Genomic DNA, 19,343 nt, shown 5'->3' on the forward strand with positions numbered 1-19,343 from the left:
TCTTCTTAGCAAAGGAGATAAAAGGGGGATCACAAAGAACCTGATGCTTTCAGAGGCCAGGACACCAGCCGTTACTAAGGGGACAGGGAGCTCTGGCTCAGAGGACACCTTGATTTAAAATAAAGACTGCCTAGCTTCAGAACAGATTCATGGATCCTCAGCTTTAGATGGCTTCTCAAAAATGCAAGGACGATTATTGTTAAAAATTATAAACAAGGCTCATTTTTGTGTACAGTAATCAAATTTTCCAGCTATCTCATGGTTATTCTTTGAAGGACTGAAAGATTTTAACTTAAATTTTAGTTAGAAATACTCTTAAAATGTGGTGTAGGGTACCATATTCCTGCTTTGTTAAACAGAATATGATAATTTTAAGATTTACATGAGGAGTCAGCATCGTTTTATATATTAATTACTAAATTATGCTTCAATGCAGTGATTCTTTCAAGGTTACTGAGTTTCAATGGGATGCTTATGCTTATTATTCTAAATGACCAGAGAGAGCTGTTTCCTGAGGTCATGCTTCTAAATTTTTTATCTCTTTCCCAGAGACAAATACTTGCTACTGCCAATTTACCTGTCTTTAACCTTGCCTAAAACAATATTTAATTACTATTTCAATCACTTGAATAAGCAAATTATATAAAACACACAAACGTTTACTCCAGTCTGACAACCAAATAATAAAAACTTGGTAAAATGAATTAAAACCTAGTAATAAAGGAAACCTCATAATCATAACTGGGATCAATCCTTAGCCTGTAGAAATGACTTCAGCCAAAAAACTCTATTCAGCTAGGTACAGGAACATTCGTTTCAATCCAAAATTTCTATCTTTAATATCCTCCTTTACTATTAATAGAAATGGTAATATTTAAATTTGCATATGGGCAACATCTGCCTAGGTACCTAAACTTAAGCATCCTAACTAGAAATTACTAAAACAAAAAAATTCATTTTCTTACCAGTTTTAGCATCAGCAGAAGTCTGAAGAATCTTTACCATGTAGCTTAAGCTTTCAGGGTTGCAATTCAATAATTTTGGCAAGTAATAATCAATCACGTAAGATTTTTGATCCAGATTTCCTTCACACAGTATAAACAGGAGAGGAGAAACCCAAGTCTCATGCCACTTGTCAATCCAAGTGCTATCAACAGCCTGGGATTTCAAACAACTCTTATGATTTTTAAACATGGTTTCCAAGAGGTCACTTGCATAAGGCACCAAGGACTGGTCCCCCATCATCTCTAAGATTTGCGATGGAATAGTTTTAGCTAATGCCAAAATATGTTCAATTCCTATGTAATCTACTAAACAACCAAGGCATGTGTACTTTCCTTTACTATGCCATTCCAATCGCAGAAGACTCTCAGTCAGTTGAAAAATGAAACCATCAGCAGCCAAATCTGAACCTGACTCTTCCAGGGTAAGCTGGTGCATTTGGAGAATATTTCTGAATATGATTTTGGTTTGGTGTCTCAAAGCATCCAATGGATGTTCCCAGTGGGTATAGACATATTCCAAAAGTCTCCTAACCACATCTGAATTCCCATTCAGACGGTCCTTTAGGTTTGGGGAACTTGATTCAAGGACTTGTATAGCTGAATTAGTCCAAGATGCCAAAATTCTAGACAGAAACATTTCCAGAGTTGACTCCTTGATCCTGAAGAAAAATGAGTCATATTATTTTATACTGACTAGTAAAAGGAATTTCATTTTATAATCACTCAGACTTTAAAAATATCAATACAAAATATAAAGAATGATCAGAAAATTGGATAATTATTAAATTTACAACAAAAAGTTACAAAGCCAAAACAGATCTCAAATTTGTATATGAATCTTTCCATTTCGTAAAAACTAATCCATAAAAGGACACAGGGAAACTTTTGCAGGTGATGGAAATGTTCATTATTTTGACTGACACGCATCTTTCACAGGTGTTTTAAAATATACTGAGGGGCTAGGGAATATTAGTGGGAATGGGGTTTCTTTCTGGGGTAATGAAAATATTCTAAAGTTGACTGTGGTGATAGCTGCACAACCCTGTAAATATACATACTAAAAAAAATTGAACTACATGATTTAAATAGATGAATTATATGGTATGTAAATTGTATCTCAATAAACTGTTATAAAATAAACAATGAAGAATAACTTTTTAAATTACTTTAAAATATGCACAACCTATATCAAAAAAACACAAAATACAATCCAGTGAAGTCAGAAGACCTCATTACATTTCTGGCTTAGGTGCTTAAAAGCAATATGCTATTAGGTAAGCATTTACTTTTCTAAGCTTCACTTTACCTATTCAACAGATTAGATTTCCTAACCTATCTATCAGACATGTGAGGATCACACTGAACTACCTATGCTGAAGTTATTCATAAACTCTAAAGCATTATATGTATAGAAGTGTTTATAATTTTTTTTAAATGCTTGCATTAGAGACTGAATGTTAAAATTAATTTTACAAGTGTTCGCTACAGATTAACCTGCACCAATAACTTCTCTCTCTCTCTCTCCCATCATCCCATTTTCTCCTGTTCTACTTTCATACCCACTTCATTCCCTACACATATCTCCCTTCCAATTTAAGATTATCCTGACCACTTTTCATTGAATTACTAAGTAAGCCAGCTCAGCTGCCATCTTTTAAATGTCTGACAAGCAAAGCAAAATATGAGACAAAACTCACTGTGAACTCAAGGTGAACAGAACACGCACAGTATCCAAGAGCAGGGCCTCCCCACTGGGGCCCATCCTCCCATCCTGCCAATCCAACATGGTGAGTGTCCCCTGACACAGGAACAAGAGAGCTGACTGGGAGACATCAGTACAACAAAGCCTCCTGCAGCAGTTCAAAAGCCACTCGGGGATGCTGGTGTGGTCCACTGAACGGAGAAGCAAACTACTAATCTGGAAAAATATGACAGAGATGATACACATAAAGCCTCTAAAACTTTCCAGATATCCCAATATATAAATCCAAAATTCTCTTTCCCCTGAAATGTCCTAGGAAAAACACTGAATCTAAAGGTGAAAAACCCACAAGTGTTAAAATTATTATATCAAGAGGAAAAAAATTGACTCTAAATACATGAACGGTTTTGCTGGTTTGAATGTACTGGGAGAGCACAACACATTGCCACCTGCAGGTGGATGAGATTATTAACTAATGCTTTTTTAGAGGTGATTTGAGAAATTAAAATTTTTAACTTTATCCAATGATAATTACTTTGTGTGAGCTCATAAAACAGTATACATCTATTTTGTATAAAGTCATTTTGCTCTTAGTAAAGAACTAAAATAAGTTCCTAGATAAAACAGTAAGGAAAAAAAAAACTGCTAGTACTAAATACAAGAATTGTATTATCAACTTACACCTTCCATACAAACAAATTCCCTGAACAATTGATTCTAGTACAATATTTGGGTTACTCTTAATAAAAATAACATTTATCAAAAAGTTATTACTGTATATATCTATACATTAATCTCTAATTTTAATAACACAAATATCTTTATGATACTGAGAGATGGAACTGAACAAACAACACTAGAAAAAAACAAGGATATACACCCAAAAATGTTGATAATGATTATCTTTGTGAGACAGATTTACAGGTGATTATTATTGTCTTCTTTCTGCTTTATCCAAATTTTTGGAAGTCACTTATTATAAGGGAAAAAGGTCACCAGAAAGATTCTGACTATGCAAAAAAATTTTTTTAATTCACTTCTTTAAAAAAGTTTTTTTTAGGGGCTTCCCTGGTGGCGCAGTGGTTGAGAATATGCCTGCTAATGCAGGGTACACGGGTTTGAGCCCTGGTCTGAGAGGATCCCACATGCCGCAGAGCAACTAGGCCCGTGAGCCACAACTACTAAGCCTGCATGTCTGGAGCCTGTGCTCCGCAACAAGAGAGGCCGCGATAGTGAGAGGCCTGCGCACCGCAATGAAGAGTGGCCCCCACCTGCCACAACTAGAGAAAGCCCTCGCACAGAAATGAAGACACAACACAGCAAAACTAAATTAATTAATTAATAAACTCCTACCCCCAACATCTTAAAAAAAAATTTTTTTTTAATTAATTAATTTATTTTTGGCTGCGTTGGGTCTTCGGTGCTGCACGCAGGCTTTCTCTAGTTGCGGCGAGCAGGGGCTACTGTTCGTTGTGGTATGCAGTCTTCTAATTACGGTGGCTTCTCTTGTTGCACAGCATGGGCTTCAGTAGTTGTGGCATGAGGGCTCAGTAATTGTGGCTTGCAGGCTCTGGCGCACGGGCTTAGTTGCTCCGCAGCATGTGGGATCTTCCCGGACCAGGGATCGAACCCGTGTCCCCTGCATTGGCAGGCAGATTCTTAACCACTGTGCCACCAGGGAAGTCCCTAAAAATATTTTTTAAAACATGTGTTGGGACTTCCCCGGTGGTCCAGTGGTTGAGACATTGCCTTCCAATGCAGGGGGTGTGGGTTCGATCCCTGGTTGGGGAGCTGGGATCTGCAAGTCTCGGGGCCAAAAAACCAAAAAAACATAGAACAGAAGCAGTATTGTGGCAAATTCAATAAAGACTTTAAAAACTGGTCCACATCAAAAAAATCTTAAAAAGAAAAACATGTCTAACTATCAATAAAGTACAATTCTAAAAAGGAGATGGACTTACCAAATCAGGAATCTTTCCAGGTGGATGAAACATAGTCTTAATAAAAAGAATAACAGCTAATCCAGATGTACTCTGAATTGTCTGTAAGAGGTCATCTATTTGGCAAAAAAGTAGAAAGCATGTATTAAATGACGATGGATACTGTGGTACAGTAGAAAGAGCAGATGCCGTGGGGTCAGACAGTCCTGGGTGCAATTTCTAGCTTGACCACTTCCTAGGTGGATAGGCCTTGGTTAAGTTATTTAACTTCCCAGGGATTCAGCTTTCTCTTCTGTAAAATGGGAAAAATATAACTCCAACCTGACACAGTTGTTGTAAAGTTGAAATAAATAATGAACATAAAGGCTTTTATGCCCAGCACACAAATAATCAATGTGATTCCTTCCTTTCTCCTCTAACATCCACTCTCTCTTCCTCTCCATCTACTCCCTCCCAGCACATCTAGCAGCAATACCTCCTATTCCCTCCCTTCCACTGATGCCTCTGCATCCCAGTCCCCATGGTACATTACTTTTTCTTAAAGTGATTTCAGGGCTCGTGTAAAGAGCCCACATCAGTGCTAATTACAAACTTTGCTCTCACTGGCACTGTACCCAATGTAGCCAAACAATCCTGGCTTACTATCTTCTTTTTGTTTTCTATTAGCCTCTGGTTTGTGAGAAAGTAAACAAAATAATACAGTGAATTATTCACCTTGGGGTAAGAATTATGAATACCTACTATAAGCTATCTTCCAAAAATCTATTCTGCCCTTTACCCTGTTAACGAACTGTAACTCTGGGAGATCCACGTGCCCAGCCAAAGACAGGATACCTGTTTCCTCAGTCTTCCTTGCAACTAAAGGTACCATATGAGGATTCAGGCCAATGGGATGTAAGGAGAAATCTTTTGGCTATTTTTGTTCTTCCAGATTAAAGGTAAAGATGCAACTGGTCCTCCTTCCTGCCCTGAACACAGACAAGGGGTCTGGAGACAGAGCAGTCATATAGTAACCACGAAACAACAAACATATGGATGAAAGCCAACATGCTGAAGACAGCAAAGCAGAAAAGCAGAAATGTTTGGGTCCCAGACTGCCTACAGTAGTTCTGGATCACCTGCCTCTGAATTTATCCTTATGTGGGGAGGCACATTTAATTAAATCCCTGAAGTTCAGTTTTCTGTTACTTACAGCTAAGCACTTTACTGATACATGAAGCTTTAAAATCCTAGGGAAGAACAGCATTGATTAGGGGCCATCAACTCTTCAGAAATGAGGCTGCCTCCCATTAAATTCATGTCTTCTCTGCATTTCACTGAAGTCTTTTTTTTTAGATTTATAAATTCCTCTTTTAAAACGTAAATATCCTCTGAAAACATGTCTGTAAATTATGCCTTAATAAAAGGAACTTTATTTTCCTTTTAATACTTATCTGAGATCCTAGGCAAAGGAAGGAAGGCAAGAAGGAAGAGAGGGGGAGACAGAGAGAGAGAGAAAGGAAAGAAGGCAGGAAGGAAGGACATTAAAGAGAGGAAAGAAAAAAAATACTAATGAGACAATATAGTTAGGACTCTCACTAGTTACCAGGGTTAAGAACATAGAAACAATGAGATACTATTTTTTTCCCATCAGCCTAGCAAAATCAGAGTCAGTTACTGCTTTTTTACAAGCAAGAGCTCTGAACAGATCCCATTAATGTTTTTTAAATTAAGTTAATATTCATACATACATTACCACATAGAATAGGAGGTAAAGGGTGAAAAGGTAGTACAGCTTTTTATGTAGATACTTATATGTTTAGTATAACATTTTTGCTAATCTTATTGTAATATAAAACACAGATACAGAAAACACCCAAAGCAAATGTATAGCTTAATGAATTATTAGAAGGTTAACACCCTTGTACCCACCATCCAAGGCAAGAAATAGAACTTGGCCACCCAGCCCAGAGGGCTCATCCACATGCCTCACCCCAATCACAAGCTCCTCTCTCTCACCCTGAGTAAGCATTATCCTGACTTTCACAGTAATGACTGCCTTATTATTTTTAAAGTTTCGTTAATCAAATGTGCATCCCTAGACACTATAGTCTCGCCCATTAAAAATTTTTTTGATATGTCCTTTAATCTACAGGTGCCCCTTCCATCCTTTTTATTATAATTTCTGTTGAAGAACTCTGTCCTTTTAACCTGCAGAGTTTCCCATAATCTGGATGTTTACTCCTAGTGTGGTTCAACGCTTTCTTCTGTCCTCTGTGATTCCTGCAAAATGGCAGGTGACCTAGAGATGGGGTCAGTCTCAAGTTCAATTCCTTTGGGAAGACTACAAGTGGTAAAAGCAGACTCAAAAGCAAGAGGCACGTGTTGTCTGGTTGTCTGTTTCTGTAATGTTAGCAGTTGTTGATGCCTAATGCCTACCTCAAGTCACTGGGGGTAACAAAACGGTGATATTCTAATTCTATCATTTCATTTTAACTCCTTAGTTGAAACACTTTTATAAAAAGACACTTCCTCTCCTTGATAAGCCTGTAGATTGCCTCACATTTGTCTGTTTACAAAGTAAACCTTACATACAGGGAGCAAAGAACAACCACCAGCAGAAGACTTTGCAGAACCCTCTAATTTGGTGCATTGTTAAGTTTTTCAATGCATGTATGAAATGTAGAAAGATGTAAAAGAAATAAATTAGGAGAGACTACTTGGTGTCATACTGCCATTCCTACTGTATTTTTATACTTTTTGGCAGCATTAAATATTTTTACTAAATAGACAAAAAAAAAAAAAAGGCACTTCCTCTCATTACCTACTTGGTTTCCTGGTGGTACAGTTCATATGGACAGAAGCAACATGAGATATAAGGAGGAATAATGACCAGCCCCACAATGACCGCTGTCATTATCTGAAGGTAACACCTGCTGCTAAGGAGAAATGCATGGGTTACACTAATCTTTCCAGATTGTACCTCCAAATTTGGAAATTTCTCAAGAATTTTCTTTTGCTTTTTAAAGTCTGTGGCTTTTCAACACTAAGATTGTTGGGGTTTCTTCTTTGTATACAATACATACATGCACACACGCATACACACATTTAGAAAAGTCCTTCAATGTTATCCCTTGTTGAACTGTAATCCAGAACCTTTTGCCACTTTGAGGGGCTGGGGGAGAGGAAGTTCTATATCTCAGTTAAGTATCAAATATTTCATACCATTAGTAGCGAAGTGACTGACACTCAATTGTAATCATCATTTGTATGTTTTATACTTACCATCGCTTAAAAACTTGGTAAAAATACTCAGCAATCCACACATACTTTGCCATGTAGGAGAACTCTTCAAATGAAGTCTCTGGAAACCTTGTACTTTCTGTATCAACATCACTGAAACTCTAATGCCTACCAACAAGTCATTCATCAACTGAGTTTGAATAATATGATTTCCAGCCAATTTTCTACAACAAAGAAAAGAAATTATTACAAAAGAAAAGTCAAATTAAAATGTCACCTTTTCTATCTCTCTCCAAAATAATCCCTCAATCAAAGGGCCAAAATCAATTTTAGATTATAATCAACATTTATGCCTCTCTCTTCCATTCCCATAAATATTCCAGTTATGTAGACATTTATTGTAAACTTCCAACACTCTTTTTTTTTTGATTTTTAGCTGAAGCATTTCAGTTTATTTCACTGAATAAGGTATTTTACATTTGTTGATAACTCTCTACTTTGTTCCAAGTTACTTATGTGGCTTACAAAAATACATATAAGATAAAAAGAAAGAATCAATGGAGACAAAAAAAGAACATATTAAAACGTAACTATAATACAGTTGACCCTTGAACAACACAGGCTTGAAATGGGCAGGTCCACTATACATAGATTTTTTTTTCAATAAATCCATACTAAAGTATTGATACTACATGATCTGCAAGCAGTTGAACAGTTGGTTCTCAGATGCAGAACTGTGGATACAGAGGGCCTACTGTTAATGTTTCTGACTTGCAGCTGCATGGGGTTCAGCACCCCTAACCCCCGTGTTGTTCAAGAGTCAATGGTACTCAAAACACGTACTGTGGGCTTCCCTGGTGGTGCAGTGGTTAAGAGTCCGCCTGCCGATGCAGGGGATACGGGTTCGTGCCCCGGTCTGGGAGGATCCCACATGCCCCGGAGCGGCTGGGCCCGTGAGCCACGGCCGCTGAGCCTGCGCGTCCGGAGCCTGTGCTCCGCAACAGGTGAGGACACAGCAGTGAGAGGCCCGCATACCGCAAAAAACAACAACAAAAATAAACCAAACACGTACTGTGAGCACCTCTGAGGTGGGTTAGTGAGAGCTGAACTTGGCGCTCAGATTCAGTTCTCGCTCCTCATCACTCTTAACTTACCTCAAAATTTTCCCATTTTCTCAGCTAATGACTAACCTCACTTCTTCTTTTTAGAGTAAAAATAACAAATCAGGAAAAACTGGTACAGTCACTGTGGAAAACAGTATGGAGTTTCCCAAGAAAACTAAAAATAGAGTTACCATATGATCCAACAATCCCACTCCTGGGCATTTTTCCAGACAAAACTATAATTCAAAAAGATGCATGCACCCATATGTTCATTGCAGCACTACTCACAATAGCCAAGACATGAAAACATGCTAAATGTCCATCGACAGATGAATGGATAAAGAACATGTGGTACATATATATATAATGGACTACTACTCAGCCATAAAGAACAAAATGCCATTTGCAGCAACATGGATGCAACTAGAGATTATCATACTAAATGAAGGAAGTCAGAAAGAGAAAGACAAATACATATGCTATCACTTACATGTAGAATCTAAAATATGACGTGAATGAACGTATCCATGAAACAGAAACAGAATCACGGACACAGAGAAAAGATTGGTGGTTGCCAAGGGGGGACGGGGAGTGGAGGAGGGATGGATTGGGAGTTTGGGATTAGCAGATACAAACTGGTATATATAGAAGGGATAAACAACAGGTCCTACTGTATAGCACAGGGAACTATATTCAATATCCTATGATAAACCATACTAGGAAAGAATATGAAAAAGAATGTATATATATATATATATATTTATATACATATATAACTGAGTCACTTCGCTGTGCAGCAGTAATTAACACAACTTTGTAAATCAACTATACTTCAATTTAAAAAAAAGAATAAATGACATAATTTCTAAATTTGAACACTACCTAACCTTGTAACTTCCTTGATCTGGCTTCCAAGATGCCAGGCGCCCTTAGATTTTTCTCCTACTTCACTATTGTTGAGCCTTCTCAGACACCTTGGCTAGTTCATCTTCTTCTCCCTGATGTCTTTATGTTAGAGCTCACCACAACCTAGTCTTTACTTCTTCTGTCCATCTAATTCATTCCCTTGATGCTGAGCTCATCTAGCTCATAAGCTTTAAATTATAGTCTATATGCTAACAATTCCCCAATTTTCATCTCCAGCCCAGACCTCTTTTTCCAATTCCAGGCTTCTGTGTGCAACTTCCTACTCAACATCTTCACCTGGATGTCTGACAGACATCTCAAACTACGTGAACTTATCCACAACTCCACACCAGCTCCACCTGCTAGGATCTCTATCCTACAAAAACTTGGCAGTCATCCTTGACTCCTCTCCCCCTCATCCCATCTGTAAGAAAATCCTGTTGGTTCTACCTTCAAAATATATCTAGAATCAGAACACCTCCACTGCTACTCCTGGCCTGAGCCACTCTCATCTCTCCCTTGCATTACTATTACTGCAATAGCTCCTAACTGGTCTCCCAGCTTCTATACTTGCTCTTCTCATTCTATTCTCAACACAGCAGAACACAAGAGCAGTGATGATATTAAAACAAAAGTCAGGGAAAACAGTTTGGGGGCTCACTCCTCAAAAAGTTAAACATAGAATTACTATATGATCGAGCAATTCTACTCCTAAGTATATACCCAAAGGAACTGACAGTAGAGACTCAAGCAGATACTGGTATACCAATGTTTATAGCAGCGTTATTCACATTAGCCAAAAGGTAGAAACAACCCAAATGTCCATCAACAGATGAATGGATAAACAGAATGTGGCCTATATATACAATGGAATATTCTGCCATTAAAAGGAGTGAAATTGATACATGCTACAACATAGATTAACCTTTAAAACATTATAAGTAAAATAAGCCAGACACAAAAGGACAAATATTGTACTCCACTTATTTGAGTTTATCTAGAATATGCAAATTCAAAGAGACATAAAGTAGAATAGAGGTTAGCAGGGGTTGTGGGTAAAACAACAATATATAAAAGGACAGTGAATTTTCTTTTGGATGCATTGAATTTGAGGCACCCTGTAAAACAACCAGGAGACAACCAGGAGACAACCGCTATATGAGTTGAGCTGGTTGTCTTCCCAGGAGACAACCGCTATATGAGTCTACCACTCAAGGAAAAGATCTAACTTGGAGTGATGCCTGGGAATCCTAAGTATAGAGATGGTAGCTGACACCAAAGAAGTGGATGATATTAAGCAGTCAGAACAAACAGAATGTAAAGGACAGAACTCATATTTAAGAGATGAGCAGAGGAAGAAGAGCCTAGAAGGAAACAGAGAAGGAGCTCCTGGAGCTCCTGGTAAGGTAAAAGGAGACTTGGGCTAAAGATGGCACAAAGATATTACTTCTACTCTCCCCCAGAACCTCCCTAAACCAACAACCAAGGGATTTAAAACATAAAAAGACATAAATACACAAGGGCAACAAAAGACAATAATACTAAAATTTTAGGAGCAGATGGATGAGTGATAACTGACTTAGCAGAATCAAGAAAGGTGAATCCTAAGTCAGAGGACAAGCCCAGAACAACCCGATTTGCAGCCCCCAAAGGCTAAGAAATTGTTGGCACCAGTTGCTCCTTGATGTGGAGCTAAATGTAGGTATGAAAACAGGAAGAGTGGCTACGCTCTGAGAATGACAACTCTGGCTCATACCTCCAAGCTAGTAAACAACTGGTTTACCTCCAGAGAAGGTAAAACAGTAAGTGTCTGGACAAGAAGACAACACACACACCTAAAGCAATGATACCATATTGCAAACAGGAGAATTAGGAAAATATATGCACAATAAATGCTAAATGCCAAGATCTCAGTTTTCTTCCCTCACTCAGCAACCAGAATATTAAGCCAATGATTTGAAAGATTCTTCCATGGCAAATCTACTACCCATGCAAAAAGACCTAAAGATAATGGCATCAAGCGTTCCCCCAAAGAAACAGCCCAGCTAGACTAGCCTACAATAAAGCCTGCAATCAACCCCAACCATACGTACAGAGATCCAAATCAACTCTCAGTGCCCCAATCTTAAATGAGTGCTCGGCCAAGGATCACCAGACTTCCAAGGAAAGCTTGTAGCAACAAATACAGTGACGAAAACCAGCAAACAGAAAAAAAGCAGGTTGGAAGAAATAGAGACCCATGTAAAGATAAGAAAACTTAAAAAAAAAAACCCTTATCATTAATATCCTCAGAGAGATAACAAAGCATATTTCATCCACAAAATAAAAACAGGATGCTATGAAAAAGGAACACTCCAGTAGAGGAAAAAGCTCATCCCTTTCTCATTTATTCTCATAATAATTTATCTGATCTTTTAAAATTAAATATCAAACCTCAAAAAAATAAATTTAAATAATTACATCTAATATTAATGGAGAGGGATGGAAAGGAGCACATTCTGGACCCTTGTTAAAAATTTCCTTTGTGGGGACTTCCCTGGCAGTCCAGTGGTTAAGACTGTGCTTCCACTGCAGGGGGCATGGGTTCAATCCCTGGTTGGGGAACTAAGATCCCGCAAGGTGCATGGCACAGCCAAATTAAAAAAAGCAAGCAATACAATACAATTTCCTTTGTACAAACACAATGCACAACTGCAAATGTACACACAAACACATAAACAAGCATGGAAACATGTTAACACTTGCCTGTTTTCTTCTGAGATTTCAATTAAACTCTTCTGTAGATAATGAAGCACTGAAACAAAAAGAATATAATGAAAAATCAGAAATTTAAAACTGTGAACTTTGACTTCAGCACAAGAAAATATTTTAAATCACGGCTACCCAAAATGATATCACAGAAGTAGAAATTTAAAAGGAAGGCACACCACGTATGTTAGTCATCTGCAGTACTCCACCCGTTGCCAAGAAACTTAAAAGAACCAGTTCCAAAGTGACTTACACAAGCAGTCACCTCTCAGAATAAAATAAAATAATAGGACTTACCATTTTCAAGAAGATTATTAACACTTGATCTACCTGTGGGGGAAAAATTAACACTGGTAAGCAGTTTCAGAACCAAAATTAACATCATTTACAACACTGATGTAACGACAGGTGTTAGCCAGAAAAAGTACTAGAAAAGAGCTGGCTTACCCAAGTCAAAGTTCTCCATACAGGAAGATATATTGTCAATAACTTTCCTATAAGAGTATAGATCAGTAGTAGTATTCAATTCTTCCTGAAGACGAGAAGTAAAACTCTGTGTCGCCTCAGTTAGAAAAAATTCAGGTAGGTCATTTAGTGAGCTAGAAAAAGAACCAAATATTAAAAATCTGACAACCTTAGAATATGTACAAGGATATGTACGGAGGGAGGGGAATATTATAAATGAAGTGATATTGAACAACACCTTCAAAATACAGCCAGGAAATTATAACATCACACCACTAGAAGACAGATCAGGAACTCCCTCTCATCTGGTCTCCCTGCTTCCATATACTTCCCTCCCATTCTGCAGACTATCCTCAACAGAGCAGCCAGAGTGATATTACTAAAATAACATGTTATTCCTCTGCATAAAACCATCCAACAATGTCCTTCTCAGTCAAAGCAGTAGCCAAAGTGCTTACATTGACTTATGAGACCCTACACGATCTGGGCCCACCATTATCTCTGACTCATCTTGATCCCTGTTCACTTCACTCTAGCTACACAGCCTTCCTCCATTCCAACAACATGCCAAAGTCTTTGTACTTGTTATTTCCTCTACCTGGAACTCTCTTCCCTCAAATATACCCAATAATCATTTCCTCACCCCTTTCAGGTCAATCTCAAACATCACCCTATCAATGACACTAAGCAAAGATGTCTGAAGTCACTACTATATTTTAAACTGCAACCCTCACCCCATCCTTGGTACTCCCTTTCCCACTTCTCTGCTTTATTTTTTTTTCTCCATAGCACTCATGCCCTCTAATTCCTATATATTTTGCTTATTTATCTATCTTCTGTCTTCCTCTTAGAAGTAACCTCCATTCTGGACTGTTTTATTCACTGTATCCCCAATGCCTAGAAGAATACTTGACACATAGTAGATGATCAATAAAAATTTACTGAATGGATAAATTAAATTTAATGCCAATTTACCACAGTTAATCTAAATTAACATTTTTTTAAAAATTTGACTCAACAGTTCTAAAGCTTTTCTGGGAGGAAAAAAAAATTCGAAAATAGAATAGTCTGAAAAACAAGAGTCACTACAGAGATGACTTGTTCTAGTATGTAATTAAACCATAGTATCGGGGCTTCCCTGGTGGCGCAGTGGTTGCGCGTCCGCCTGCCGATGCAGGGGAACCGGGTTCGCGCCCCGGTCTGGGAGGATCCCACATGCCGTGGAGCGGCTGGGCCTGTAAGCCATGGCCGCTGAGCCTGCGCGTCCGGAGCCTGTGCTCCGCAACGGGAGGGGCCACAACAAAGGGAGGCCCGCGTACCACAAAAAAAAAAAAAAAAAAAAAACCATAGTATCAAACTATAGTGAATAAAAGTGTGATGTTGGTGGGTAAACAAATAGACCCAAGTCTAAAATCAAACCTTTGTTTATACAAGAACACAGAACATAATACGGCATTTCAAATATGTGGCGAATAATGGACTATTCAACAGTTTGGGGATAAGTGGCTCCCCATACAGAAAAGAAAACTAAGTTGGATCTCTATCTCACACTACACTCAAAACTTAATTCCAGACAGATTTAAAAGTTAAACAGAGAATTTTCAGATAAGACAAGTAATTTTATATAATCTTATATTAGAGAAAGCATATACAAGCTGAAACTCAGAAATCTATATAAAGGAAAATATTTGCACGTTTGAGTATGAAAATTTTTTTTTTAATTTTTATAAAGCAAACACCAGGAAGAAAGTTTAAAGACAAGTAACAAAATAAAGGAATATATTTGGCACATAATCTGTATAGATCTCTTATAAATAAAGACACTACAGTTGGCTGCCTTCCTGCAGGCATTCCCCACACCCTTCTTTGCTGGCAAAGCTCACCTTCCACTAAAGGGCTAAAGGTGTGACACCTTCGCTTCCTAACCATTTTTTACAACGAGGGAGAGAGAAAGTATATGACCCAATCTTGACAATGAATATCGACAGGACCTTCAATGAAAAGTCTACTGGGACCTTCCACAAAATGTTTCTTCTCTCCAATAAAAAGAAATGTGAAGGAGGAAATTTCCTTTTTTTTTTCTTTTTGCCAATTGCAGTAAACTCTATATAAGGTGCTTGTAACTGCTTTAGCCCCTTGTAACTCTGAGGGAAGACAGGGCCAACACAGTGAGACAAAGATGGAAAACATCAGGATGTTCAATGACCTTTGTTGACTACTTCACTGAAACCCTATAACTGGCCAGTATTTGATCATTTGCTTTATGACACAATAAATACACTTGCTTAAAGAAAAAAAAAAGATATTCTAACAAGAAAACATACTAAGATATGTAATCACCAAAAAAAAGTAAAATAGTCAAAATCCACACATTAAAAAATATTGACTCTTGGGGACTCCTCTGGTGGCACAGTGGTTAAGAATCCGCCTGCCAATGCAGGGGACATGGGTTCAAGCCCTGGTCTGGGAAGATCTCACATGCCACAGAGCAACTAAGCCCATGCGCCACAGCTACTGAGCCTACGCTCTAGAGCCTGTGAGCCACAACTACTGAGCCCGCATACCACAACTACTGAAGCCTGCATGCCTAGAGTCCATGCTCCACAACAAGAGAAGCCACCACAATGAGAAGCCCACACACTGCAACGAAGAGTAGCTCTCACTCTCCACAACTAGAGAAAGCCAGTGGGCAGCAACGAAGACCCATTGCAGCCAAAAATAAATAAATTAATTAATTTTTAAAAAAATTCACTCTCACTAGTAATCTGGAAAATGCAAATTATAATATAATACCATTTTTCACCTACCAAATTTTAAAAGATTTAAAGATTGATTTTATTCAGTGTTAGAAAGATATGAAGAAAAAGGCACTCTTATTCACTTGTTAGAAGGAGTATAACATAGTATCGTGTTGAGGATTATGATTTAGCAATATCTATCAAAAACTGATAGGCATAAGTTTGGTCAAGAAATTCCTCTTCTAGGAAGTCATTTCAGAGAAATACACATATAAAATTATATACATAATTAAGAATATCACTGTAGCATTGCTGGAATAATGAAAACTTGAAAACAAACTATCAATGGAGAAGTGATTAAATAATATGTAATATGGCACATATAAATTTCAGTACATCCATATTATGGAATATCTAGCTGTTAGAAAGAATGAGGACCTTCGGTGTTAATGTAAAATGGTGCAGCCATATGGAAAATTGTTCAGAAGTTCCTCAGAAAATTAAAAATAAAATTACCATAAGATCCAGCAATCCCACTTCTGGGTATATACCCTAAGAACTGAAAGCAGGATCTCAAAGAGATATTTGCACAACCATGTCCATTATTCACAATAGTCAAAAAGAGGAAGCAACCCAAATGTCTATCAACAGACTAATGGATGAACACAATGTGCTATATATATACAATAGAGTATTCATCAGCCTTAAAAAGGAAGGAAATACTATCACATGCTACAACATGGATGAACCTTGAGGACATAAGTCAGTCACAGAAAGATAAATACAAATGTTCTACTTATACAAGGTATCTAAAGTAATGAAAATCATAGAAAAAGAAAGCAGAATGGTGGCTTCCAAGGGCTAGGGGGAGGAGGAAATAGGGAGTAGTTGTTTAATGGGTATAGAGTTTCAGTTTTGTAAGATGGAGAAGTTCTAGAGATCCACAGCACAACAATGCGAATACACTTAACACTACTGAACTATACACTCAAAAATGGTTAAGATGGTAAATTTTATGTTATGTGGGGTTTTTTTAACCACAACTTTTAAAAAAAGGACTACACTGACCTGACAATATCTCTAAGACATTCCTTAGTGAAAAACAACCTACAGAGAAATATGTAGAGTATAACCCCATTTACATAAAAAAAAAAAACTAGGGGGCTTCTCTGGTGGTGCAGTGGTTGAGAGACCGCCTGCCGATGCAGGGGACACAGGTTCGTGCCCCGGTCCAGGAAGATCCCACATGCCACGGAGAGGCTAGGCCCGTGAGTCATGGCCGCTGAGCCTGCGCGTCCGGAGCCTGTGCTTCACAACAGGACAGGCCACAACAGTGAGAGGCCCGCGTACCGCGATAAATAAATGAATAAATAAATAAATAAATAAATAAATAAAAATAAAAATAAAAATAAAAACTAAAGTATAACACACACACAGTAAACCCAAAGGAAAGGTCTAGAAACACCAAAATGTCAAGTGATAACCTTTACTAAGAAAAGATAGGCCAGAAATAGTGAAAAGGCTCACTTTTTATTTTGTGTATTTCTATATTGCTTAAACTTTTTACACTAAGCATATATTCCTGTATTATCTGTGTAATATAGGTAATATGGTAATATATTCCTAATATATGCTTAGGCATATATGCTTTAAACATCTGTTTAAACCAAGAACAGATGGGACACAGAAAAAACAGCAGGATGACAGATTTAAACTTAACCAATAATTGCATTACACGCAAATGGACTAAACCAGGAGTCTGCAAAATACAGCCTACAGCCTATTTTTTTAAGGTCTCTGACCTAAGAAGCCTTTTTACATTTTTAAAGAGTTATGATAAATAAATAAGTAAATAAACAAAACAAAGAAGAAACTGTATGAATGAAATTGCTAAGTGATATATTTCAGTTCAGTTTTACCAAACCATAGAGGGAACCTTAAATACTGGTTACTTTTGGTCAAATTAAACATTTACAACGTCTAACTTTTCTTTTTTTCCTTACCTTGCCAAGACTTTCTTCAAGGGATTCTTTAGTTTCAAAGAAAGATAAATGCCTGCTAAAATATCCAAACAACTTCGAATAGTGGGATCACACTTGCCATTTCTGTTTGCCTTCTCCAGTAAGGGCACAATCTATAATCCAAAGAATTCAAAGCCATAGTGATGTTTTTCTAATATCAAGAATAGTAAAGTAACATAGATTCAAATACTTTTTTAAGTCTCAACTTTAATGTGTAATATTTTCCACTCTACACTGTTAAGGGTACTAATTTAAACACTATTTAATTTAATTTAAAACTATTTCAGTATTTATTAAATTTTTAAACCATGCCCCCAACTCCCACTTTACCCTCCAGACCCACCTTCAATGAGAAGTAGACTTGTTAATGGCTTAAGGTACAGGAATTCTGTAGCACTACTGAAAACCAATAATACATTTAATTGCTTCGCAAAAAACTATTATGCAACTTCAAATGATAAATCCTAATAATGGAATGCTCATAAGGACAGTCTTTACATTTTAAGTTAACTTTTTAATGTGACTGCTAAAAAGTTTTGAAGATTAAGATTAATAGAAATTTTTTTAAAATTTATCTCCACAAAAAAGGTATGCACAGAGAGGGCAGACAGCAGAAGCAAGAAGAATTACAATCCTGCAGTCTGTGGAACAAAAACCACATTCATGGAAAGACAGACAAGATGAAAAGGCAGAGGGCTATGTATCAGATGAAAGGACAAGATAAAACCCCAGAAAAACAACTAAATGAAGTGGAGATAGGCAACCTTCCAGAAAAAGAACTCAGAATAATGATAGTGAAGATGATCCAGGACCTCGGAAAAAGAATGGAGGCAAAGATTGAGAAGATACAAGAAATGTTTAACAAAGACCTAGAAGAATTAAAGAACAAACAAACAGAGATGAACAATACAATAATTGAAATGAAAAATACACTAGAAGGAATCAATAGCAGAATAGCTGAGGCAGAAGAACGGATAAGTGACCTGGAAGACAGAATGGTGGAATTCACTGCTGCACAACAGAATATAGAAAAAAGAATGAAAAGAAATGAGGACAGTCTAAGAGACTTCTGGGACAACATTAAACGCAACAACATTCGCATTATAGGGGTCCCAGAAGGAGAAGAGAGAGAGAGAGAGAGGACCAGAGAAAATATCTGAAGAGATTATAGTCGAAAACTTCCCTAACATGGGAAAGGAAATAGCCACCCAAGCCCAGGAAGTGCAGAGTCCAATACAGGATAAACCCAAGGAGAAACACGCCAAGACACATGGTAATCAAATTGGCAAAAATTAAAGACAAAGAAAAATTATTGAAAGCAGCAAGAGGAAAACGACAAATAACATACAAGGGAACTCCCATAAGGTTAACAGCTGATTTCTCAGCAGAAACTCTACAAGCCAGAAGGGAGTGGCATGATATACTTAAAGTGATGAAAGGGAAGAACCTACAACCAAGATTACTCTACCCAGCAAGGATCTCATTCAGATTCGA

At 37.5% G+C, this 19,343-nt stretch overlaps 1 protein-coding gene across 6 annotated transcripts in view; it reads right to left on the bottom strand.

Annotated features, from left to right (window-relative positions):
• The window catches only part of THADA (THADA armadillo repeat containing), a 305,797-nt gene that overhangs the window by 279,749 nt on the left and 6,705 nt on the right, over positions 1 to 19,343 (bottom strand). For 5 of the 6 annotated variants that reach the window (XM_007128982.4, XM_028496748.2, XM_007128981.4 and 2 more), the window contains exons 4-11: positions 17,832 to 17,962; positions 13,073 to 13,224; positions 12,923 to 12,955; positions 12,623 to 12,671; positions 7,911 to 8,092; positions 4,668 to 4,762; positions 2,702 to 2,922; positions 966 to 1,663 (exon numbers count right to left, since the gene is read on the bottom strand). In XM_007128982.4, coding sequence (XP_007129044.2) covers positions 966 to 1,663; positions 2,702 to 2,922; positions 4,668 to 4,762; positions 7,911 to 8,092; positions 12,623 to 12,671; positions 12,923 to 12,955; positions 13,073 to 13,224; positions 17,832 to 17,962 — 1,561 coding nt within the window. Of the gene's footprint in view, positions 1 to 965; positions 1,664 to 2,701; positions 2,923 to 4,667; positions 4,763 to 5,480; positions 5,631 to 7,910; positions 8,093 to 12,622; positions 12,672 to 12,922; positions 12,956 to 13,072; positions 13,225 to 17,831; positions 17,963 to 19,343 lie in introns of those variants that run through there. The other variant, XM_028496750.2, reaches the window with a different exon arrangement.

Source organism: Physeter macrocephalus, chromosome 12, assembly GCF_002837175.3.
Source record: "Physeter macrocephalus isolate SW-GA chromosome 12, ASM283717v5, whole genome shotgun sequence".
Classification (NCBI taxonomy): domain Eukaryota; kingdom Metazoa; phylum Chordata; class Mammalia; order Artiodactyla; family Physeteridae; genus Physeter; species Physeter macrocephalus.